The sequence below is a fragment of the Hoplias malabaricus genome, chromosome 6, assembly GCF_029633855.1.
Source record: "Hoplias malabaricus isolate fHopMal1 chromosome 6, fHopMal1.hap1, whole genome shotgun sequence".
In the NCBI taxonomy this organism is placed as follows: Eukaryota; Metazoa; Chordata; class Actinopteri; order Characiformes; family Erythrinidae; genus Hoplias; species Hoplias malabaricus.
This window is the reverse complement of record NC_089805.1, coordinates 36,661,068-36,685,919: the sequence shown is the minus strand read 5'-3', so window position 1 is coordinate 36,685,919 and position 24,852 is coordinate 36,661,068. Positions and strand designations below refer to the sequence as shown.

The 24,852-nt window shown below is 39.6% G+C and overlaps 2 protein-coding genes across 5 annotated transcripts in view; both read right to left on the bottom strand.

Moving 5' to 3' along the window:
• spire1a (spire-type actin nucleation factor 1a) overlaps positions 1-18,223 on the bottom strand; it is a 43,715-nt gene extending 25,492 nt beyond the window's left edge. For all 4 annotated transcript variants that reach the window (XM_066674270.1, XM_066674271.1, XM_066674272.1 and 1 more), the window contains exons 1-2: positions 17,684-18,223; positions 12,339-12,373 (exon numbers count right to left, since the gene is read on the bottom strand). In XM_066674270.1, coding sequence (XP_066530367.1) covers positions 12,339-12,373; positions 17,684-18,002 — 354 coding nt within the window. In that variant the 5' untranslated portion in view covers positions 18,003-18,223. The remainder of the gene's footprint in view (positions 1-12,338; positions 12,374-17,683) is intronic.
• Positions 18,224-21,380: 3,157 nt separating this feature from the next.
• Positions 21,381-23,887, bottom strand: si:ch211-215i13.3 (brain and acute leukemia cytoplasmic protein). The gene is made up of 3 exons (XM_066674275.1): positions 23,524-23,887; positions 22,315-22,454; positions 21,381-22,082 (listed from the first exon to the last, which is right to left on the bottom strand). The coding sequence occupies exons 1-3, from the start codon at positions 23,744-23,746 to the stop codon at positions 21,927-21,929; spliced, it is 519 nt and encodes a 172-aa protein (XP_066530372.1). The 5' UTR covers positions 23,747-23,887; the 3' UTR covers positions 21,381-21,926.
• Positions 23,888-24,852: the final 965 nt, after the last annotated feature.

Sequence of the window (24,852 nt, the reverse complement as noted above, 5' to 3'; positions counted from 1 at the left end):
CAACCAATAGAAAACTTGATAAATCCCTCATCTCACTCAGGGAGTGCAACTCAGAAACAAAGACTGGCCTTTGCTTGTGCCAAAGAAGAGAAAAGCTTCCACAGCAAGCCAGAGGCCCATTTTCCCACAGCTACGCAACAAAAGCACCTATCTTGAGCACCACAATAACAAAAGACCACATGAGCAGCTTTGGCTCACAGCAGCCTCACAACCAGGAGTCAGCCAACTTGGACTGCTTTCCTGATTTCCTCGTAACTGGTTTAATAATCTCACAACACCTGTCCAACAAACATTCAACAAATTACTCCAGGCAATGTTTAGTTTTAAACCATACCTGTACGTTATTTGGATTCAGAATGACAAAATGCTTAATCCTATTTTATAATTGTAGGTGCAATGTCGCAAAAATATGCGTCTAAAGAAAAATAAATGATGATTAAGTGTAATAATTCCTTAATCAAATAAAATGTTTGTTGTTCAGGAAATATGGTTAACATAAATTTCCACATAAATTAGTAAGAAAGACAAGGAAGTGCTTCTCTAGCAGTTCGGCTTATTTGCAGAGGTGCTAGATTGAGATAAGTGCTGCCCACTAGAGAATCTATGCAAACTAAATGAAGTGCAGGCAACTGCTGAGAAAGAACATTCTGTCCCACAGGACATGCAAAAAGAGCTGGAGAAAACAGGACTTTTCTCTCCAATTACACATTACAACCTCATTTAAGGGCTTGTGACTTAGGAGGAATGAGAGCAGGGAAAGAAAGAGTGCTAGAGTAAGCGTGCGGTCGAGAAAGAAACCCTGACCAGGTATAACTGAACTGACAAGTTAGGACAAAAAGTTGTTCAGCCAAAACAATGGATTTTTTTTTCTTTGTACATTGTCAGACAAATAAACATTCATGGAACCAACAAGTCAGAGATTCTTCTTACTTTACAGAAAATTCCAACAGGTTTGTTTGTGGAGTAACGGATACAGTTCAAGCCTGATTTACTTTCATGATGAAGAGTCACCAGCAACAAAACAAAGGGTCAATCTGATCACTGAGGAAGTAACAGTGCTGGGTTATATTATGATGAACATCAAGGATTGCAAACAATTAGCACAAATCAACAACTCACTCATGGCATTTTCCTGTCACCCAGCTATTAGCAAGCTGTGAAAAACATTTGTTCTATGAGAGAGAGAGAATAGCAAATAGTGAATCTACTCTCATGAATCCAATTAAGTTATGGGAAGTGTAAATCTTAAAAACGCCTATTATTTATATCTCCATCAGCAGCAGCATGTAACAACTGTCTTCCCTAATAGTACAGCTACTAAAGCCTTATTCATACCAGCTTCCAGATGGACAGTTCAAGGCAGTTGTTTTCCTCTGACCTAGCCCAGTCTCTCACACTAAACAATACAATGCACATACACAGAAGGCTTCTCTGAGCTGTTCACATGACATCATTGCTGCGAGGCAAACTCTGCTTTTCCACCACCCCTCTGCATCATATGGAGATGAGCCACTCAAATAGATTTTTCTTCTTTTTCCTTTTTTTACGTAATCTTCTGACATCTAGAAGAGGTTGGATTTCCAGTTATTCATTTCCAGTTATTCTTTTGTATTGGCCTGGTCATGGGACTGAATAATGATCTCAAAGCTAAGCACTAACATTCCCCTCGCATTTTCAACCATTCTTCTGACATATAGTAAACTCACACAGAAATACCTTAAGCACTTTATTTGAAAAATTAAGTACATACACATTCAATAATAATAACACACAACATACTTATTAATTAAGAGCTGGCAAAGCAAATATCTTGTCCAATCTCACGCCTAGGTATACAAGTCTAGTTTTTTCTAGGCCAAAGTGATAAAAATTTACACAAGATGTAGATACCCACCCTTTTGAGGAATGAGAGACACTTAATTACAAGCATTCAACTAAACCCAAAGACTATGTGTAAATATGAGGCCATGATATACTGTTCCAGACATGCACACACACAAACAATGATGCTACCACACTGCTCTGCTTCCACTATTAAGTTAGCGTGCCAGTGTCCTTATGCACATGTTGGCCAATTGGTTGTTAACAGAGGAATGCAATTGTGACTGGCCCAACAACATGAGTCTATTATGCATGAGGTTGATACAAAGTTGCACATAGGGTTGGGCGGTATAGCGATAATACTGTATACCACGATATTTTAAAATGTGTACATTATTTATGATGTGTGTGTGGTGTGTCACTCTGCAAGCGCAATGACTGCTGATGTCACGGTCTGAAAACAGGTGGAGGATTTTCAATTCTCAGAAAATCCTTTACTCAACTTTTTGCTCACAGGTATATGGCTGTATCGTCTAAATATGTGTGTTTTGAGGCTCAATTCGCTGAAAAATCTGCTGCAATGTGCTAAACCACAAGTGCCCGTTAGCGCCAGCTGTGCTCCTAAACGGTGTACACCGTCTTATTTCGAACTCTTCTGTTCCTTCAGCACCTGTTGCTGGAATTTGCTTTCCCAGAAACAGGTTTTTAATCATCAACACGTGTGTTGGTGTGCACTATTGAGCTGTGATTAGCTAAATTCACTCGACTTTGTGCTTAAAGATATGCACAAAAGCTCAGTGGCAGCCCTATAGACCACGCCCTATTATTTTGAGACGGTATTACGGTATGAAAAATGTGGATACCACCCATCCTTAATTGCAAATATAATAGAAATATAGCATGCAAATAAATAATAATATAAAAACACCAAAATACTGCTACGGTTGCAGATGAATTAGGGATTCCCCTGCTTCAACATTTTTGGAACTAATAACTGAAGTCTGTGTATCAGCCAATAACAAGTACTTAACTCTCTGTAAGGAACATATGTTATGTACATTACCCATGAATATGTAGTACTATAAACAGGGTGATGCTACAGTAGAGATTGATTGGAGCTGGTTTGACAAATATGGAGCCCAATAAATGTTAGAATTCAGATTCATGAACAAAAGAATATAATAATAATTTGGCTTAAAATGTAAAAATATTTTACACTTTTTTTGGATCTTCAGTTGGCAGTAGCTAACCCACTTGAATATAAATACAAATCTGGCCTTTAACCACATTCACTACACCATCAATATTAAGTGATGCTTACTCATCTCCCTCCCCACAGCTTCAGTTTGGGTCTTTGGGGTGTGAGCCGAACATGAGATGTCTGTTTCTCCTGCACTGTTTATTTCTGGCTGAGTGAGGGAGGCTGAGGCTAGGCAATGCTCTGCTAGTCCGGGGAAAGAGATTCTGACTGTGAGGTGCTGGATCAGGATCTACTCTCAGATAAGCTCTTTGCGCTGGGACACACTGTGATTGCTGGGGGAGAGGGATAGCTTTATGTAACAGCCTGGGCTGAATCCAGACCACTACAGTGAATTGGACACTCATCCCCTCAGACAAACACTACATGAATGAGTCACTGCATCACACACACCCCCAAAAGAAAGTCTAACAGAAGCCTGAAAAATGTCACGGAGGGGATAGATCCCTTTCAGTCCCATGGCCAATTTACACTCCTCTCCATAGAATCCTCCATGTTCCTTCAGGCATCTGAGGGGAGAAGGAGTGAAAAAGCATTCTATTGGAATTAAGCCACTGCTGAATTGGTCTTCCGTCAGCACCTTCCCCTCCTTACATAACCCAATGGCACAGAACTCCTGTCTGATGATATAACATATTTCTGTATTTCATTTGAATGAGCCCAAAATTAAACACAAGCTTTTAAAATATATAATAATAATAATATATATTTTTATTCTTTTTCCCTATTCATTTTTTTCTTCTAACTTTAACAGCAGCTCTTTATGCCTATACAAATTTAGCCCGATTTTGGCACAATTTTGTATCCAACAAATATCCAGTGTTATAACCATATTAGAGCGCCAGGGGCAAGTAATAGTCGTGTAGTGTGACATAATTAAAGATCAGCGATGTGGCGTTTTGGACGACCCATGACACCACGACGAAATGTCTAGTATGTTCTGATATATCCTACTGCATGTTCCTTGATGATGACCAGTAAGAGGACAGAGTGCTGTCTGGTGCGCATATGTAAACACAGAGAAGAGAAAGTGGGAGGTTGATGCTGCAGCTCTCCGGTGGAAAAACGAAACTGAGGAAATGCTCTTGCCATGCTAACACATTACCTCAAGTTCTCTTTGCAGGACAGTCTACTCTCTCCTCCTCAAAACACACAGAAAGTGGTCCACAATCGTGTTTTCTTCTTTTTTGAAACACAAAACCACCAGCAGCACACAGCGCTTCTGTAGCCAAGATAGACAGTTTCTTAACCTGCCTCCCCGAGAAACTCTGAACTCATGCAATGACGTGAGCCAAGAATGGTCCGTGTCAAAACGCGTAGTGTTGCCAGTCTCCCGACCAAGGCATTAATCTGACATAGTTAATGTCGTGAAAGACAAAAATATCGCGTAGTCTGATCCAGGCATTTCTTAGCATAAGAGTAAATGACAAAAAAAGAAGCATTCCCCTAAAATACCACTTTCAAAATATGTTAATTCAGGAATAAAGCCTTATCGGTTTCCAGTTTAATCCAAATGCATTATGATGATAACTATTGATATGATGGTAACTGTTGAAGACATGTTTTTATGCAGAGCTTAGATAGAGAGCTGCTCAAAAATCAAAACTATAGAAAGCAACACAGTGATGGCTAGGGGTGAACAGGGTGTGTGTATTTTCTCTCTTCAGAAAAAAAAAACAGCTTATGTTCAAAGCAGGCCAGGACCCACACTGGGAGCTCAGAGAAGCAGGTTCAATAAAATCGGCGACATCCTCTCAGAGGGGGAGGGCTTCCGAAACCCAATCCATTTGTCTCACTCCACTGACACTGCCTCTGGAAGTCCCCTGGGAAAGGATAGCTTTAAGAGTCTGAGTACTGGCCAAACCTGAACAAATCAGAAACCTACTAAGATCAAGTTATTTCCTCAATGAGGAAATCCAGAAGTGGTGTTTGTTCATGTAAGGAAAAGCATTGCTTAATTAGTCCTTGAATGAATTTATGTTTGTACATGTGAAGTATCCAGACTCTAGACGTATTTTTACCGTGTTAATTCATGTCCATGGTCACATTAAGTGTGAGTTATTAGAAGGTGCAGCTTTCCTCACACTATGTTTTTACTTTAAAGACATTACAATATGGAAAACACATTATTATGGTTTTTGATTCTGATCTTATAAAACAGCCAAAAACACAAAGGCATTTTACACGATCTGATGAAAAAAAGCTTTTTTAATCAGTCATATCTATTTCCATTTACAATTTAAAAACTCTGTATTGTTACTTGACTGAGATTTTCACAGCATAATTAAAACTGCTATGATTTTTTTTGTGTACTCTAGACTTCAGCCATATAAAGTACTAATACAACGTGATCAGAAAATGATTAACAAAGGATATTATGAGCTCCCCTACTCTCAATTCAGTGCCAAAATATTGGTGAATGGCAATCATCTATATATAACAACACAGTTACAGGGTTATGGAAGTTCATTAATTCTAGAAAGCCATATTACAGAAAGCCATGGCTGCAGGTCAGGCTCAGTGAACGATGAAGGTAAATTCACTAGGGTCTAGACTGGTCGTCACACACCACTGCCTCACATCACAAACCGACATATCCCTTCCATCAGAGCTCAGCTGACTACCAGTACATTTAAAAAAAAAAAAAACATGTGTGTGTGCACACATACACACTCTAACCAAGCTTCAAAGATCTTGCCTGGTTGTAGGTCAGAGCCTGGGCTAATTTAGTTCCCCCGGCCCAATTACCAGCAGCACTCCAAAAGCTGAGCATTACTAGATTCATTACATTTTCTCGAGCTTATACAAAACGCTATCAGTATGTGTAAATCTGTACTAAATGTGTACAAAAAGCACACGTCTGTGTGCGTCACTCAGGAATGAGTGTGACCCAGCATACTTGTACACTCTACCTCATCCTTGCTCTCACTCACACACGCAGTCAGCTGAGGAGGGATTCAAACCAGAGGTGAAAGAAACAGGCTTTGTGCTGTTACAGACCAACCCTCCGAGGATTAAACCACGAGGTCACCATTCTAACCACGCAGCAAACAAACAAGTCCTATTAACCCTGACCGCTCGTGCACACACATGGAGAGGAAAGGAGTGATGGGCAACGTTAAAAGTAAAATATATTGATCAATTATATTTTTAGGTATAGATTTAGAGATATTCTACCAGTATAGAATGTATATAACACTATTGTTATATCTGCCAAAATTAATCTGTAATGCTTTCAAATTTCAAACAAGTTATGTTAGTAAGATGATATTTTTTCTGTGGATTAATTAACAGCTTTATGTCAATTTGGTCTATATGCTATGGTCTTCTGCTTGACAATGTTTTGAAAAACATTACCAGTAGGCACAAATTTTAGAAGCTAAAACATGTTTATGAGAAATAAGTGACACCCTCCCTTAGCTCAGATATTATGCTTTCAATAGCACCCAAGGAAAACATGTTTCAATACCGAATTGACTCTAGTTTAAAATACATAAATAAATACTTTTTAAAAATAATCATAATAATCACATTGCTTCTTTTCTGAATACACTAATTTTTGAGTACTCCTGGTAGGTTTAATTAAGAGTGAACTATTTATCACTGCCTCATTTAGTCTTCTAATACTGTGATCGAGAATATGTAGTGTTTTGTTGTGCGAAAGCTGAAAATGTATTCATTGGTTGATCATGAATGCATAACAAGCTGTCACAGTTATACTTTACAGTAGAGGTCTCTCACTGTTTGATACAAAAGACATTACTCTTTCTCTAAAAAAAATACACTGCCTGTAAATTGCAATTTTTTGCTAATCTGATATGCAGCACATGCTGGAAAAGCTGACAAACATGGCTTAAAATGGAGCTGTAAAAGATTTTAATACACATTTTCTGTAAAAATTCATTGAATGTTTCCTCGTGGTTTAGCAGCTCTCTGGTCTGTTTACACACTGGAAAAAAAGTCTGGTGTCTGTGCCCTGCCCTGGAAACTGGAAACTGGAAACAAACAAAGTAGCTCAGACTGAGAAACAGCACAAAATGGAGCTCCTGTAGGAGCACTACATTTGCCCAGTTACTGGGTTCAAATATCAACATTTGTTCTCCAGAATCCTATACAGCACCTTTAATAAAATCCATGTGTTGCAGCTGGTGTCATAGTACAAATTAGCTGCCATGGGGATATACACATTACTCAAATTAATACTAAGATATTTAAATTATTTTTATTGTTTCTGTCAACACTTGTAGTCCTTATTTAGATGTTAAAATGAGAGAAATACAATTATGGATCCTTCACCCAATTTTCCACCCCACGTCTGTAAACCGAGCTGTTTGTCTGTCAGTCAGTGGAGGAGCTCGGGCCGCATCCCAAAGCAACGCCAAACTCCCTACAAAGTGCACATGACATAATAAAGATAATAATATAGACAGTAATTAGACATTAAATCAATAGGGAGTCTTGAACCTTACAGTTCCCTAAAATTATTTTCCACATACAACGCATTATGTGAGTGCACAAACCATTATTTTATGACCGACTGTCCTATGGAGGGTGTAGGGAGACATTTGGGATTGGGCAAAGGATTCATTGCAACTTAGAAACGTCCCTCACAGATCACTCACACATTCAGAAAGAGAGAACCACTTCAATAAACTTTAAGCCAAACCAGAGAAATAGTTTAAGTATAGAACCATAATAAAACTATTATCCTTCGAGAATCTGTCTCTCAAAGTGCAGGGGCAGCAGGATCAGAATATTTGCTTGTAAACAGGGGGGAAAAAAATGAGACAAAAGAAAATGTGGCTTGTCTCTGTAGTCTCTGACACACTAAAACAAAACAAAAACAGTTGTAAAACAAAAAAAAAGTGCTGTGCTCTGAAACCAAACAAATCGGTCCCCAATATGGCATCTACACCATAAACCTGAGTACATTTGACTTTTGGCCAAACTACTGGATTAAGAAGGTCTTTCCCTCAGAGATTCATTCTAACATTACCCACTTCACATGGGCAGGTCTCTTTACCTAAAAAACTAGTCACGAAAGAAAGCGTTAAAACATAAACTAGAGGAATATCCTAATAAGAAGTCTGCTAATCCCACCTTAAACCACTGACCTCAAGTTCAGATCCTAATCCTCTTTGCCTGTGCACCATAGGGAAGAAGTCTGGTGCTCCTTACACTTCCACAAGTTGTGGTCAAATACATTTGATCAGTGTATTCTTTCTCTTGAAAGTAAGGGAGGAAATCAGCTTTGGGCACACTGGTCTCTGGTCAGCTGGTTCCATTAGGCTGCTTTAGTGAGGGAGCCCTGCAGTGAGGTAGATCTGCCTCCTCTACAGCCACAGCTTGATTTTAGGAAGCTGCCAACTAGGGGTGGGCAATATGGCCCTAAAAAACTTACTTATTGCTGTGTTTAAATGACCCACAAAACGAATGTACGCCATATTATTTTAAGTCCAAACACCATTATTATCACAATATGGATTTTTAAAGATTGTTTTTAAAAAATTTTAAAAGAATATTATCATGAACTACATGATAGAGCACAGTCATACTGCCAAGACTGAGATGAATAGAGCACTGCACTCAATGTCTGAAAAACTCAAATTATGGCCTTTGATTTCACTTGTGTTGAAAGCTTTTGAGATTAAGCCCCTGGTACAAGGCCAGAAGCCCAATCTTATTGACCATTCTTCTATTTATAAAGCCTTTAGACTCCAGCTGTCATTAAAGCTGAGTTAATGGAGAAATTGGGTCATTACGCTGTGTGCTGTGCACACTAATACCCAAAAGCAAGGTAGTCAAAGAGTAGGGAAAGAGTGAATCACATCAGGAAAAACCACACAACACAAACACAAACAAAAAAAAATCTGGTAACGGTTAGACTAAAATATCAAGGAGTACACTGAGGGTTAGAGAGAGATCTCTAGTTCAAGAGAGACTTGTTAGCATGTTCAGATGACATATTTCAGATATTAAACAGATTAGTAAAGCCCACTACATCACAAAGGGGCCAATTTTGAAGCCAATTTGCTCGCCCTGACAATTGCAAAATGTCTCCGGATTGTAGGGTTTTTGTACAGTTTCCACATTATCCTGTAGTGGGGGGGAGAGTCCATAATCCAAAAACTTTCCTCCTCCAATTTTCTCCGTGTGCAGTCGGAGTTGGCCCAGTTGTGAATCGTAAATATGAGACATGTCCAATATCGCCAAATCGAAACCCTTTATTGTGGAGTGAACACAGACTCAGGTGCAAAAATGTAACATCATGCCTGAAAGACCGGTAAAAGAGCTAGGGTTATAGTTTCAATGTCATCCACTTTGTTTGTTTACATCCAGTCTGTCAGAAACTCACGCCTGCTCTTGCGTTGTATCAGTTTGTGAGAAACTCCCACAAAGATTTGAGGACTGTAGCTGTCTGTTGGGCATGATCAATCTGATAGTGTGTGAGGTTTCATTCAAGGTATATTGTGTAGTATGGGTATGTTGAGGACTAATATGAATCAAGCACATGGAAATCTGTAAAAAATGTAATTTTGTGTGTGGTGTCTCGTGTTTTCAACATTGGTTAGGGTATTTAAAATCTCATAGTGTGGACCAAACTTAAAAGGTAGTCATTAAGGATAGTTAGTTGCCTGCTAGCCAAAAGGCCTAAATACGCCTTTTCTTATTTGAGAGACAGCGCCCTAATGAAGGTGAAGGCCATGTCCAAAATGGGACATTCCTAAATTGTTGTTAAAGAGTGTTGAACTTAAAACAAACATCAATTTCTGAGCATAATACAAAAGCATGCCTTCATGTGGTGTGAACTAGTTTTTATTTAATAATTTTTGTAATTTCTCTCTGATTTTTGGGGGGGACAGTGCCTTAAGGGTGAGGTGACTGTGTGCCATCACATGAGGCTATAAATTAATGAGAGAGAGAGAGAGAAAAATGATCAAAGAATGAGCAAAGGAGATGTACAACCAGGCAAAACTTCATATACACACACCCTCTTATTACTGCACACAGTAATAAGTCCAAGGAGAAGCACTGAGCATACACAGACATCTTCGAAAAAACAGTGAAAGCAAACACAGGACAGTCACACCACTTCATGCATGACTGTTTCAGCAAACATTAAGTAATTGAAAGCCATCACATGTCACTGCATGTTGATATGATGAAATGGAGGGTATGTCTGTTCTCACTTAACTACTGTAAGCATGGTCACTGCATAGATACAGATATATGCAGAGAAGAAATTGTGATTCAGACTCCTACACAGCACGTCACACACTGTTGTGCTTAGAAAAGGCACTAAAAAGGAGAAAAGGTCAGATTTATTTAAAAAAGAAAAAAGAAAGATTTCTGCCTTATTCAGAATGCAAGTATGCGTACATATGTTTGGGTCTGGGTGAATGTTTTTGTATGTGGGTTTGTTTCCCATCTGTTGTTTCTGAGGGCTTTCCAGATCTATTGCATATTTAGCCAAGAGAGCTAAAGTTTGCTGACTATGTCACAATTTCAGGATAAGAAAACAAAGCAGACTTATTATTAATTCCAATAAGTTAATATATGTACTGAAAATATCCACAAGATGTTCAGAAAAGCCAGTTGCGATACAATGCATCATGTTATTGATTAAACATTTAATGGCTCATCTCTAACTGTCACTACTGATTAGACAAAGAGAGTAACCTGTTAATTACTTTAATTGTTGTGCCAGAAAAACAATAAATTAGCCCAAGTGCCAACATAATTAAAAGCCCTTGTTCCTTTAAACAAAGGAGATCACCTTATTTAACATTTGGGCCCAGTTTACCTGTCTATGCTTATGCTTACTGATTTACATAAATCAAGTGTCTGGAAAAATATAAAACATATACTCAATTATTTATATTTTGTATTACCTCAATACAGTTGTGACATAACATAACTGAGAAAATGAGAGCAATTTAAACAGATTTACAAAGATTTCCAGAACCCACAAGAACGTGGAGTCAGGAACGTCATGTTGATTAATGTACATAGATGGGTGCATTTTTTTTCAAATTTGAAATAATGAGAACTCCCCTGTAGTCATTTTAAATTAGTAAATGACAAACCAAATCATTTGAAATCACAAATTGCTCAATCAAAAGACGTAACTAAATATTTAGCATAATAATTCTTGCATAATTATGCCACATCAAATTTACCCAGCATACTTTGCCAAGCAGTTAAAAAACATTTTTAACAAAATAATTATTTGGCTGATCCCTGATTGTGTATTTGGAACTGAAAAAAGTTGCTATCAAACAAAATAATAAACAAAAAACGAACTGTACATAGAAGACATTATGTATTTTCATCCTGCAAATTGTCAACATGTGCCTCTGTCTCTTCTGTTTAGCTTCTGTTTATATAAACCCAAATTACATCAGATAAAATGTGCTGTGTCATGCTGAGCATGGACCGTACTATCTTTCATTTTTTTAATTCTTTGGGGAAATCTCAGGATACTTTGCCTACCTATGAGTTTAAGTCATTTATCAAAAGAGGCAAAAGTGTTGGATGAACTCACAAAAAAGGGCCATTAAAGTACATTTCATTCATGTTGTCAAATCAACCTAGGACAAATGGTTGTTAATGGTCGCCATTACTAGGGTGAAGTAAAATAATTAGGCTGACAGAGACTCGGCTGAAAAGAACAAGATGACAAACATTATTTCCCTTTGGCAAATATTCCACCCAGTGAGGCTCCAGCTGATGCAGGAGTCAGCAGACAGCCCTCCAGCCCCGAGCTAAACAGGCCCAGACACAGTTGACATTAGCGCTCTTCATCCTGGAGTAACAGTCATTAGCAGCAAGCAGCAGTACTGTACAAGGAGTGTAAATGTACCCAACAACAGCATTCATTACCACCCACATGTTTTAGCTGTTTAAAACATCTTAGGGGCAAAAGATTTTTCCAAACTTGTGGTATGCTTTCTACTATGCACTTACACAACCTTTAATTATTCATTTATTTATTCATTGTATGTAAGTGTTTATCCAGTTCAGGGTCATAGAGCCTACCCGGAATAATTTGGCACAAGGCAGGAACACACCCTTAATAGGGCACCTGTCCATAGCAGGGAACCACACACTCACACATCTGGCTATTTTTGCATGGCCAAACTTTGGACTGAATGAAGAAACTGAAGCACCCAGAGGAAACCCACTCAAATACAGGGAGAGCATGCCAAAATGCTCACACTCACATTCTTGTTTTAATTAGAATTCTTGATTGACTTACCTCTGTTGAGGATGAAGGCAGTATTTTGTTTTTATCTGTAAAAGGAAAAACAAGCAGTATGTGACATAAGGATTCAAAAGAATACTTTATTACAAATAAAATCCATTTAATTTTACACAATTTAAAGTCACAGACCAACCTTCACTTAATTTCTAATCGAAGCAGTTACTGAAGACAACATTGATGATTTTAATCAAAATACACGAAATGTAGAAGACCTTTCCTCACCATTTGCTAGCTCTCAGGTCCCTTAGTGTGCTCAAACCGATCTAATGTGTTTACAAAGCCCTGGTGTCAATAAACAACTCTGCCTGGTATGCTAGGCTTTATCCCTCTCTCTGCTCGGGGCAATGAAAATGCTTCTGGAGTTTTAAGACAACAGAGAGAAGTTCAAATGTTGAAAAGCACAAAACGAGATGAGGACTTTACTTAATTCTTGCTCCATAGGTGGGTAATATTGACTTATTATTGCTGTTTGCTGTTCACTTAAGGTGGTAATGTCTGCAAATTCTGGGAGATGGCTAACTGCATGAAAGTAAACAAACCAAAATTACTACAAATCAAAATAATCTGAGTTACAAATTAGTTTCTGTGGTAGTTTAAACAGTGAGTAAAATTTACAGACAAGTTCAATTTTAGCCACCTACAAACAAGAATGTTTTTTTCCTTCAAACCTAACAAGAGAACCACAGTTCCCCACAATCATACACATTCCCTTTAAGCATAACTTAAATATTTTCAGTTCTAAGGTACTCCACTTCTCTAAGAAAACAGGAAATCAAAAACTATCACCACTGGATAAACAGACAGGGGGGAAATAAAATAATTAATTAACAAGCTCAACTCTTGTTTCAGATCTGGAAAAAGTCTTTATTCTTTAAAAAAAATTGAGGCTTTTGTTTAGCATTTTTGTTAAATGCTCTGAATACACTATTTTTGTTCATGATGCAAAAAATGAATAACTTTTACTAGCCTGTGTAGAAGTTTATTATTGACATAAATTGCGGGTGAATTCACTATGGATGATAAACTTTCCTCATGCATGTTGCAGCAAAACTATGTGGGATATAGAAATTCATTAACAACCTGACTGGGGAGGGAAAAACAGAACTGGCTCAGCCTGTTCCACACACAGTGGCTCAGAAGAATGTGTGAAAGAACCTTTGACTCGCTGATGCTTTAAGTCGAGCCTTGAGTAACAGGAAGTCTTCCCGAAAAAAAGTCAAATAAACAAACAATAAAACAAACATCTCTTTAATGACACTGGTGACACAATGCTATGGTCCTGCTGTGGCTGGCTGCGGACCAGAGTTCATCTCTGTCAGCAATGAATGAACCCAGTGTCACTGCAACGGTTACTCAGAAACAGCCTGAGCAGAGATTTATGTTCCAAACAACATTTGCAATATCTGCTAGCTGAGAAATACTTGGTTTTAGAGTGTGTTTGGTTGTTAACATGCCTTCTTCCATCAAGGTGCTACAGTATAAGGTGAAATTACCTATAAATAAATTAAACAAGAGCCCTGCAATTTTTTCTATTCTTATATCAGAAGCTGTATATTAGTCTATTAACGAGGTAGTAAACAGAAAAAAAACACAGCTTTCATAACTAAATGCATCAATTAGAAGGTATATGCACATATGACCAAATAATTGAGCTTAACCTCAGTCTTACAATCAAGTCTTTTAAAACCATCCCAATAGCAGCTATTATTACCAGTTTAGAAGGCTTGAGAGATGTAGGTTCACACAGACTTTCTGGCCCTGTTTAGAATGAACAGTTTCAGGCACTGTACTGTTGAGAATGAGCTTCTGTTTAAACCAAACACAGGGAGCCCAGGAGTGAAGCCGTTTAACCTCGCCTTTGCACTCTCACATCAACATGGGTCCAATGCTGGGATTGGAGAGACTCAAGATGCGTTCAGCGCTGTTACTGAAGAGAGTCAGACAAAGAGGCAGGATAACTCTGACATGCCTGCTGTCTACATAAGGAACGGCACAAAATCGGAAAGACTTGTTTCATCCCATGTTTTTAGACTTACACAAATCACGTTTTTACTGTTTGTGGGTTTGTGTGCCACAGATTGCCAAATTATTGTGCTAATGCACACAGTTGTTTACCATAATATGACCCATTTGAAAGACAACACAATTCACTGGTCCTCTGAATGTGATGATAAAGAAAACAACCACCAGGAACAGATCGTAATAACTAATATAGAAGTTGAAATAAAATGTAAATGGCCAAGATTGAGATTTTGGTGTTTTGGCACCCAATAAGAAGAGCTACATTCTTATTCTCCCAAAACACCAAAATGTACCCATGCCCCATCGATTAGTTCAACAAATCCCCAAAATAACTCGAATCCAAATGGTGAATGTGGGTTCCTCTTTTACAGTGAATATGCCTCAGCAAAGCCTGAAGACATGCTAATGGAGCGCGAGACTTATTTACCCAACTCAGACTGAATAATGAACACACACATACACACACAAAATTCCCTTTGATGTCTGGATCAGTTACAGCCAGAGGAAATCAAAACTGAATTGGTCAAACTCAATAGCAGCAGCTCAAAATTACCATCTGATATGAACTTATCATTTGCCAGTGGTCAGAGATCTGCAGGTTACCCAGTTTACATGTTGAAGAGGGAGGGAGGGAAGCCACACAGATAAAAAAATTGTATTGAAAGCAAATCTGATCCATTATCTTAAGAGCAACTTCACTATTTTTTTTAAACATTCACAAACTAGTCACTGTTTTGGATTCATATCACTAAACGTTGCTAAATATCTTTTACAATCCATTAATTACATACAATAGCTGATTAAGTAAAATATTCTGTATAAAGTATTTAATGTTGCTAGCAATAAAATTAAAAAAAGGAAAAGATGACAGAGAAAAAGGCATCTGGAGTTTTATAGACAACAGAGAGAACTACAAATGTTGAAAAGCACAAACTGAGATGAGGATTTTGTTCTACTCTTGCTCCAAAAGAGGAGCATTACTTCAAAATGCTACTAACTAAACAACCGACTTACAAATGTGTTTCTGTGGTATTTTACACATAAAAACTTAAGACATTGGAGACATCATCCACAAACATACCTATGTCTCTGGACGTAAACAAACGAGAGAACATTGTTACCCCACAATTGCAGATGTCCCCTTTATGTCTTATACTTCATTATATGGGATACAACAAACAAAATATAAATGCGCAATAATAAAATGTTAGCAAAGATTCTGTAAGGGACACATGCCTAACCTCAATACTACCATGTCATGTGGGAATGTAGTAAGGCTGGCAACAAGAGGGAAGGGTGATTGCCATAAAAATATTGCAAGAATATGCTCAGAACTTTCACAGAAGTCCTCAGCTCAACCATTTTCCAAATCACTGAGGCTAACAAGCGGAAAAAGTAAGCAGTTTAGGGCTACAGTAAAAGATTCAAACCTAACCCCCATTACACACCATCATCCTGCATTCATTCACATGGAACTTGTGACTCAGATCATTGGTTTGACAATTTATTTAAACTGACATACTGTCACTGAACTCTTGTCCCAACAATCAGCCTTATGACTAGCCAGGCTAATCCATGCCGGTCTCTAATTAGAGGCCTTTTATTTTTTTCACTTGAAGCTTGGCAATTTTGAAAGATGAATAGAGCTTTGAGCTCTCATATTTCATCAAGTGATTGTGTTTAAACCCTCTATGCTACATTTTTAAAAGGATATGTAACTATTCAGGTACGTAAATGACACCTGAAAACAAAATACAATGTGACTTAAAAGCACCTACACAAGAAAACCTTCTCTCTTCAAAAGATGTGAAATTGCATAACCCAATACAGTGATTCTCTAATTACCAGAATTTTCAGCAGCTAATTTTAGGCCACCTGTAGCTCAAAACAGTTAAATAAAAACATGGATGATATTGTTTTCAGTGGTCAAATGCAAAAGGAATCAGCAAGAATTATGTATAAAACAAAAGGATTTGACTAATATATATATATATATATATATATATATATATATATATATATCTTTTTTCTTTTTTAAAAAAAGGATAAGGGGCTGAATGGGCAGACAGATGCTTTAGAAGGAGGGTGTCATGTTAAGCCGGACAAAAGCAAAACAAAAACTAACACCACCAGGCAATACTGGGAAATATGAGACAGAAATACACAAACAGAGTGAGCACTTTCCACCAATGAGATGTAGGAAATGGAGGTCTGGTAAAAATACAGGGGGCTATTGCTGCCTTTTTTTCTTTCTTTCCTTGTTTGTCATATTTATTAATAGATATAGCTACATAGTTTTACATGGAATTCAGTGACTTCCTAAAATTGTGGAACAATTAAGTGCTATACAGCTACATACAGTGAAAATAACTAACTACCACCTGTTTTCTTTTACAGAAAAGCAACATTTATAAACGAAAGAAAAATTTAGCCTATGAAATAAACTGTTTTTGAATGTTTACAGTTCTAGAACCACTGCATTTACAGAGGAACCCCAGAAGCAAAATTTTAAGTGTGATGAGAAGGGTGACTAGTATGTTTTTATTTTGCCTATTATTAGTCAACAAACAAATGCAAATATAATTTAAATATTATTATTGCAGCTCCTTATTTTCGTACTCACCTCAGCATCTATTGTTTCTTGTTTCTAAAGTCTGAAGTGCCTGTTTAGAGCATAATATATCAATAATGCCCTATACATACTGCACATTTCATCATCTAGAAATAACACAGCAGCACTTCACAGCTAGTCTGTTATCTGTATATTATTGTAGGGGCTAAGAAAGGGGGCAGCATGTGTGAGACCCCTTTGTGTTGGTCCTGCAGTAGGTGTCACAGCTGGATTAATCTCAGCTCTCTATTGTTCACAATGAGAAATGACACAGGGGTCTTTTACTTAGGGTCTTGTCTGACCTACACTATTATACACCCACATATAAGAGCAATACATCTATCTTTAAAAATGTTGTAGGGGTCAGTCTTTACAAATGGATAATAAAACGCAGGGGAAAGGGTTGAAGCCTGTATTACATCTTACTTAAACCACAATCTGAAATCACCTAATTGGTCACGAGTGCAGTGTAGAATATACGTTGATTTTTAAAAAATGCAGAAGAAAATAGAGGTGTAAAGAGTGTAAATTCTGAGCAATTCTGAAAAAAGATGTCCATAGCTCTCAAGGCTGTTAAATTAAATGGATATTATTAATTACACCAAATGAATGGTAACTGGTAACTATTAACCGTCCAAACGACTTCTCAAACTCGTGTTTCCTTCATGTATCCCTCAGTTATAGGCGTAGAGAGTGCTGTATTTACCTGGACTGCTCTGTTGGTGCAGGTGAACAGTGCCATCTTTGAGGATCCTCACATCGGCGGGTCCCTCGACCCTACTGCGCGCAGACGATGTGGTTTTAACACGGCTCCGAGGCGCTAAAAATCGACAGCATTGGTAACACACAGCCCACGCCTGCTCTTCGTTTATCGGTTGACTGTAAAGTGTTAATATCTCCTCGAGAGATAAGGCCTCTTCCGCGGAGTCCTCCACTACGGCGCTGATATCTCGGCCAACGGTCGGCGAGATTAACGAAACGTTACCCGTTCCTCCGTCGTCGTCGTGGCTTTGCCGCTTGGCCATTTTTCGCTCCTTTTCCTCCGTCACACACTCTCCCCGAGTATCAGTCGTGGCTGGTATGTGAGGAGAATGAAGGAACAAGAGTGTTTACGGTTCTGTGGGTCATTTAGAAAGCCGAGAAAACCTCCACCTCCTCCCTCTCTCCTCTCTCAGTCCCAGGTCTGGACGCCGCTGAATGCCATCGCTGAGGAGAACCGCACCGCCAGCTTGGTTTCCTTTCTCACCCGCATTCGGACAGACCCCGCCCCCTGTGCGCTGATTGGATAATAATTCATACACACGATCGGTCCCGCCAACCCACGAACTCGCTGGACATGCGCGGTCTGTTTTTGTGAGGTATAAATATTTATTGGGTAGCTTTATTTGGTTTATTGTCTGTACGTGTTCTTTTTGTTAATCTCCTCACGTGCCATGGTAAATATTTAATTCATAAATAGGCTGTACAACCCTGTTCATTTCACTTGCAACACTGGGTAGTATTTTAACCTAAAAATTACAGCTTCAAACTGGTTGTGATGCTCCACTGACCTGTAACATGGAGAAACAGAGCTCCCATCGTTGCTGATCTGGACCTAGCACTGCAGAAACGGCACTATGTAACTTTTGGAGGAGGATAGGCAAGTGTATTGTGCATGAAAAAGTGCCACAGTGTACATATGTTACTGAGGCTGTGCAGCACGTAAGAAGGCATTACTGTTCTGGGTCTCCACATATAGTTTCTGGAAATGGAACGTTAACTACAGTATATCTTTCTAGAGGTCAGAAGTCCCACAGCTCTCTCTCGCTCTCTCTCTCTCTCTCTCTCTCTCCCCATAACATAAAGATTATACACATAACATAAAGATTATACACATAACATAAAGATAGGTTATTTTAAACATGACCTTGTTTGGACCGAGAGCAACCTATATAAGTGGGAACTTTGGACTAAAAGGAGACAGACAAATTTCGCATACTCTCTCCAGGTTCTTTTGAGTTTGTTAAGACACTGTTCTTTTGTGTAATAAATAAATATGTATCTGCAACTAAAGACATGTCTGCGAAAAATCTTTTTTGCCTTCAGCACCACACTCCAGAAAAACTACACAACAATAGGAAACCACAACTCCCTTGATTTCAGAACAGTGCTGTAAAAGTGAATTACACTTTGCAAATGCAAGGTAGAAATACCAGCTTTTGGTGTGTTGGGTTCGCATGGATTTCCTCAGAGTGATCTGGTTTTCTCCAACAGTCCAAAAACATATGTTTATATGTCGATTGTATAATGTGAAAAAAAAAATTTGTGTGCTGCCCTGTGATGGACTGGTGCCCTGTTCAGGGTGTGTTCCTGCCTTGTACCGGATTATTCTTGGTAGGTTCCTGACCCAGCACAATCTTGATTTATTTGTATGAATAAAAAGACAAATTAAAGGTTCTCATGTAAAAATGTGATGTTTATATTTTTCTTAGTGACTATATTTAGTGTCCGTGACTGGTCACACAACTGACTTTGAAACTGCTGTGAAAATGGGTTTTTTTTCGGTCTCACACACACACACACACACTAACACACCAGTGAGCAATATTGCACAGAGACACACCTGCAGCAGCAGGCAGCCACCGCACCTGGAGAAAAGGTGATGCTTGGGCGCTTTGACCAAGGGCACTTCAACTTTGGAGGTTGAAAGAGAAGAAGATACAGTTCCTTCACTTCCCCACCCCTATTTTTCCTGTGGGTTTTCTAATGTTGAATCCTACCCATCAAACTGTCCTGTTGGAGGTGACTGGGCATGTGTACATCAGGATTCAGATCATTTTTATAAGGTTGATTATATTTTAGTACATGTTTAATGTTGATTCATTCTTTACTCAATAATATAACAAAACACACCTCTATTGTGTAATGTGTTCAAATTGTGAGTTGCAAATTAAAATCAAATTTTTATGAAAGTGACTTTTATACTATCAATATGCTCTTCCAGTATTTTAATGTTGGGTGTATTTTCTGATTGTGTCAAGTACTGCAGTATTACATTTCAGTAAAACGTCCAGCCCCAGACCCCCTTTGTCTGCACTTCCTCTATTTCAGCACATCCTCGCTGTGCTCTTTTGTAGCTCTAGTCTATGTCTTTATTTAAAATCAACTTTATTTTAATGTGTTCAGTTTGAATTTTACAGACGGCAATCTGCAATGTGAACGCCGTCCAATGAGAAGGCCAGCGCTGCAGAACCAGAAGTGATCCAGCTCCTCCCTCGTTGTGTTTTCATTGGATTAGACAAAAACTGGCTCCTCCCAGTAAAAACCTAACACTTACCCTAACCCTAACCCTAACATCCCAGGAAGAAAGAGTTGGCCGTGGGCGGAGCTGGATGTGATCCGACTCCACCCAGTAGGTTTCTGTCTCTGCAGTGAGGAGTACTCGCATCCAATCCCAACGCAGGGGCGTATCTTGCCTTAAAATGTGTGGGTTTAAAATAATTCTCCTGAGATTGAGCGTGGAGCGGATCACGTGGCAGTGTTATCTTCAGGTTAAACGCCGCTGATAGACCGGTGGTCTACTGTAATTACATAAAACCCATTATTACTCAGGCATATAATTATCCACGAATATAAAGTGTAATTCATAGATGGCTTGTATTTATAGTATGAACTATAATTTCATTTGAACTGCAAATCTAGGAAAGGCTTGAATAATATACAGCTTGGTACAATAATAGTCTATAAAGCTATATATTAATGGTTATATAAAATAAATATATAAACCGATGAATGTACAGTATTAAAACTGTATACATTTCAACACAAGTGTGAAAAGGGCGTTATTTGTGCGCCATCTGGTGGACAAACCTACACAAGAAGCGCACATCTGTTTCTTCCTTTGAAATTTTGCTCTTGAAAACTCCAGACCTCAGGTCTATTCTTTAATCCGTCGTTTTAAAAACAGTGCATTAAATATAAGTAATCTAGATACGGTTAAATTGTCGGAAAAAGATACATTGCCAAAAATGCTGTATTTGTTCACTTCACAAATACGCAAACAAATCACAATGTATATCTACAAAATGCCTACATCCATCCATCCATCCATTATCTGTAACCGCTTATCCAATTTAGGGTCACGGGGGTCCAGAGCCTACCTGGAATCACTGGGCACAAGGAAGGAACACACCATGGTCAGGGCACCATTCCATCTAAAGGCATCACACACACATATTCACTTATTCACTCACACCTATAGACACTGAACAGCCAAACCACCCACCAACGTGGTTTTGGACAGCAGAGAAAAAGGGCACCTGAAAGGCCCCCACACAGACGTGGGAAGCACACGGCAAACTCAGTTAAAATGTTGTGTGTGTGTGTGTGTGTGAATATTGTGGACACTATAAAGTACTGCTTAAAGATGCTGAACCTTTAATTGACATGAAAGTAAACACAGAAAAACATTACAATAACAATAACAGGGGATGCACTGTATATACGCAGTGTTTTTCATTTTGATTCAGTCTGCATCTGCTGGGAGACGCTGAATAATCATGAAATAGCTAACGCCTACCTTCCAGCTCCCAAGGCAAAACATATAAATAAATAAGTAAACAACCACACATGCAGGTTGCCAAGCTGGCCTCATGCTCCTCACAGTGCGTACTGTCTGAGTCCCTTTTGCGTGATTAGAGACAATGTGCAAAGCAGCTGGCCCACAGCATTAATTAACCGGTGGATTAATTAATGATTTTAATTACACATATTTATCCTGGAAAAGGGTTGTTTTTAGGGGCCATATTTCAGTCTGCATATCTGAGTGGGCTTCTTTGTGTAGCATAGCTTTATGATGGTGCTGTTGCAGTAACCTCTCCTTGTCAGAGTGTACGCTGAGGATGATCACAGTCATTAACCTGCCTTTGCCTTCACTGCTTTAACAGCTTATAAAAAGGCAATCAGTGCCATCATTTAACCTGACTGAGCCCCTTCGCGTTACTCTCCTTGTCATTTATGACGGAACTGTCTGCGATGAGCTTGGAGGCCACATCAGCTGCTGACGAAACATCCTTCGAGGGAACACTCGCTTCCTTGGACGTCCTCCACTTTGAGTCATTTGTTTGCTGTGAAAGATCAACAAGATAAAGCTATTCAACATGAGCAGGACTTTGTGAAACTGCACACACATCTCTTGCTATTTAAACATTGACACAGCTGTTGCTCTATGAAACCTATCAATTTCAAAGGGCCTGGACAACCAATGACATGTGTATCGTCCATTCTGTTTCTTTCTTGTACACTGTTACCGTGACATTTTGTCAAAAACAAAGAAGTAAAACAAAGAGCAAAAGTAACCTCCGGGCAGCCACGGCGAGATCTCCTCTGCTGGTTTGTGCAGGTGCTGGAGGCCAGTGGTTGCTTCCCACACTGTGTCCCTGCATTCACCATCCTCCTCTCTTTAAAAGACAGGGAGGATCGAGCCTCTACACCTCTGCCTAAGAAGCAAGCAAAACAGGAGAACATAAAGGGAATGATTAGACATGCAATCCATGGAGCAGTAAACTGTATGTCCACATACATAAAGAGCAGATTCGGAATACATAATGTGCATCTGTTGTAGATATAGATGTTCTATTGTGCATCTACAGCTTTCATAATCTCCACAGAAATGTATCACACAAATTAGGATGCTCTGGAACAGCTACACATAAGCTCAGAGTCACCATCTCAATGCCTAAACCAGTGGGGTGTGGAGCTTTGGAGCTGTTTTCTCTGGAGTGGTGGCACTTCATCTAATAAATCTGGGATGATTTAGAAAAGCATTTCTGATCCGGAACTTCTTCAACATCATTATCTGACCCCATTAACCTCATCTGCTATTATTGCTGAATGCAAACAAACCTCACAGCAAGTGCTGTGAGTTACTGCACCAAGACTTCTCAGTAAACTGGAGCATTTAAACCTAATGTGAAATCTTCCCTATAGAAATACTGGTAATATTTAGCTAAATATTTGTAGCCTGGTGAGTTGCCTACTAAAATAAACCTAACCATGGGCACATTTGATATTACAGAGCTAACTGAGGAGCCCTGCTCTTTGTTTGATTTTTCAAGACTGGCAATCTTAGAAAGAGTATATCTTCTGAACCCACCTCACTACAACACACTCCTCATTTGGTCAGTCAGCTTCATAACTGAAGTTCAGAGGCAAGAATGTCCATCTGTCCATTTCCATTATCTGTTCTGTTGGACAGATTTGACGTTTGTCTTAGGTTCTCTGGCTAACTGAGGAATCCCACTTTGTCAAGTACACCTCCAGTCTGTTCAAAAGGAAAACAGATGGGGGAGACTCCTATTGAATAACCTAAGCACGATAGGCAAGTCCCCTTTTTACTGGACATTTTTACAGTAATGTCTCATAGCTTGTCATATGGCTAACTGACTGAGCAACACCTACCAGGAAAACCTCACAAAGCCCACATGAACATTTTTATTTGGCACCAGACACATTCAAACGTCCACACATCAGAGGTCACAGAGGATCAGTGTTTCAGACGGATGTTACCTGTCAGTTTGCTGTTTTCCTTGGAGGCTCCCCCGTCCTCTCCTGCGCTGACCGCGGGGTTCTTGCTGCTGCTGCTGCCGCCATTAGGCGCCTCTGCCTCGGTGTTGGTGAGCCAGGTGGACTCGGTCTCTCGGGTCCAGCTCTCCGGATAGCGCGGCTCGATGGCATCTGCACGGCTTCCTCCGCAACCCATCAGCGAGGGAGCAAAGAGAGCCAAAACCATGTAAATCCGCGCTCAGATCATGAGAACTCCTCACACAGGCGTCCGCAGTGTTCCTCCTCCTCCTCCTCCTCCAGCTCTGTGTTTGTGACTGACTATGAAAACGACCACCAGAGTGAGACATCAGTCTCTCAGCTGAACAGCCCTGCGTCACTGAGGGAGGAGCTGAGAAACACCACAACAATCTCAGCATCTGTCTCCCTCATCATCATCATCACCATCATCACCATCATCATCATCAACACCTACAAGCTGATGTGGCGGATTCTACATGTACAGTTTAGAAGAAAGTGTATATATATATATATATTGTGACGAGCACCAGAAGAAGAAAGAGACTTCTTTAGCTTTTCTGCTGGTTTCCTGTGCCCACCTGGTGGTGTACCACAGAAACTGCACCTTTATTGACACAACCCAAAGCTTAACAACACAGGAAAATAGCCCAAGGTCATTAATTGCCATACTCATCTCGGTCATGGTGGCCACCCAAATTAACAATGCATAACTGACACCACAACCCATAAACAACAGTAAGAGCAGCACAACATCACTGATTAACTGAAACCATTAATAACTAGAACATCTAAGAATAAACAAAAACAGTCCCATGAGTCTCTGCACCAGTGGCACCTCCCATTGGCTGCCACATAGCCCCCACCAGAAGGGGTTAGTCGCCCCCGACAACCCCATCACCCAACACAAAGTCTCTCAAGTGTCCCGGAACCCGTCTTAGACGAGTAGGCTGCCTGATACCAGCAGAGGGGGCATCGTTTCTGTTTGTACATGGGGTACCTCCAGTACCCCCATCTCCAACGGTCGGCGAGGCAAGTGGCCGATATAGTGAGAGTCTGTCCTGGTGCAATACCACCATGCGCCCCCGGCCGGGCATGCGCACCCGATACACCACATCTGACAGCCGTGTCACAATGTCAGCAGGCCCTTGCCAGTGACAACAAAGCTTGGGGGACACACCCTTCTTGCGGACCGGGCAATACACCCAGACCTTGTCCCCTGGCACAAAAGCCCTCCCCCTGCACCTGGAGTCATAGGCCCTCTTCTGCCGCACTCCAGCTTCTTCCTGGGCTTGGCGAGTATAGTCATGGACCACC

What these genes read in the sequence shown, in the direction of transcription:
- si:ch211-215i13.3 (XM_066674275.1), bottom strand. Translation starts at nt 23,746, where the DNA reads ATGGTTTTGGCTCTCTTTGCTCCCTCGCTGATGGGTTGCGGAGGAAGC. An exon ending in GGAAAACAGCAAACTGACAG is followed by an intron (nt 22,455 to 23,523) that starts GTAACATCCGTC and finishes CTTGCTTCTTAG; the next exon opens with GCAGAGGTGTAGAGGCTCGA. An exon ending in CTCGCCGTGGCTGCCCGGAG is followed by an intron (nt 22,083 to 22,314) that starts GTTACTTTTGCT and finishes GATCTTTCACAG; the next exon opens with CAAACAAATGACTCAAAGTG.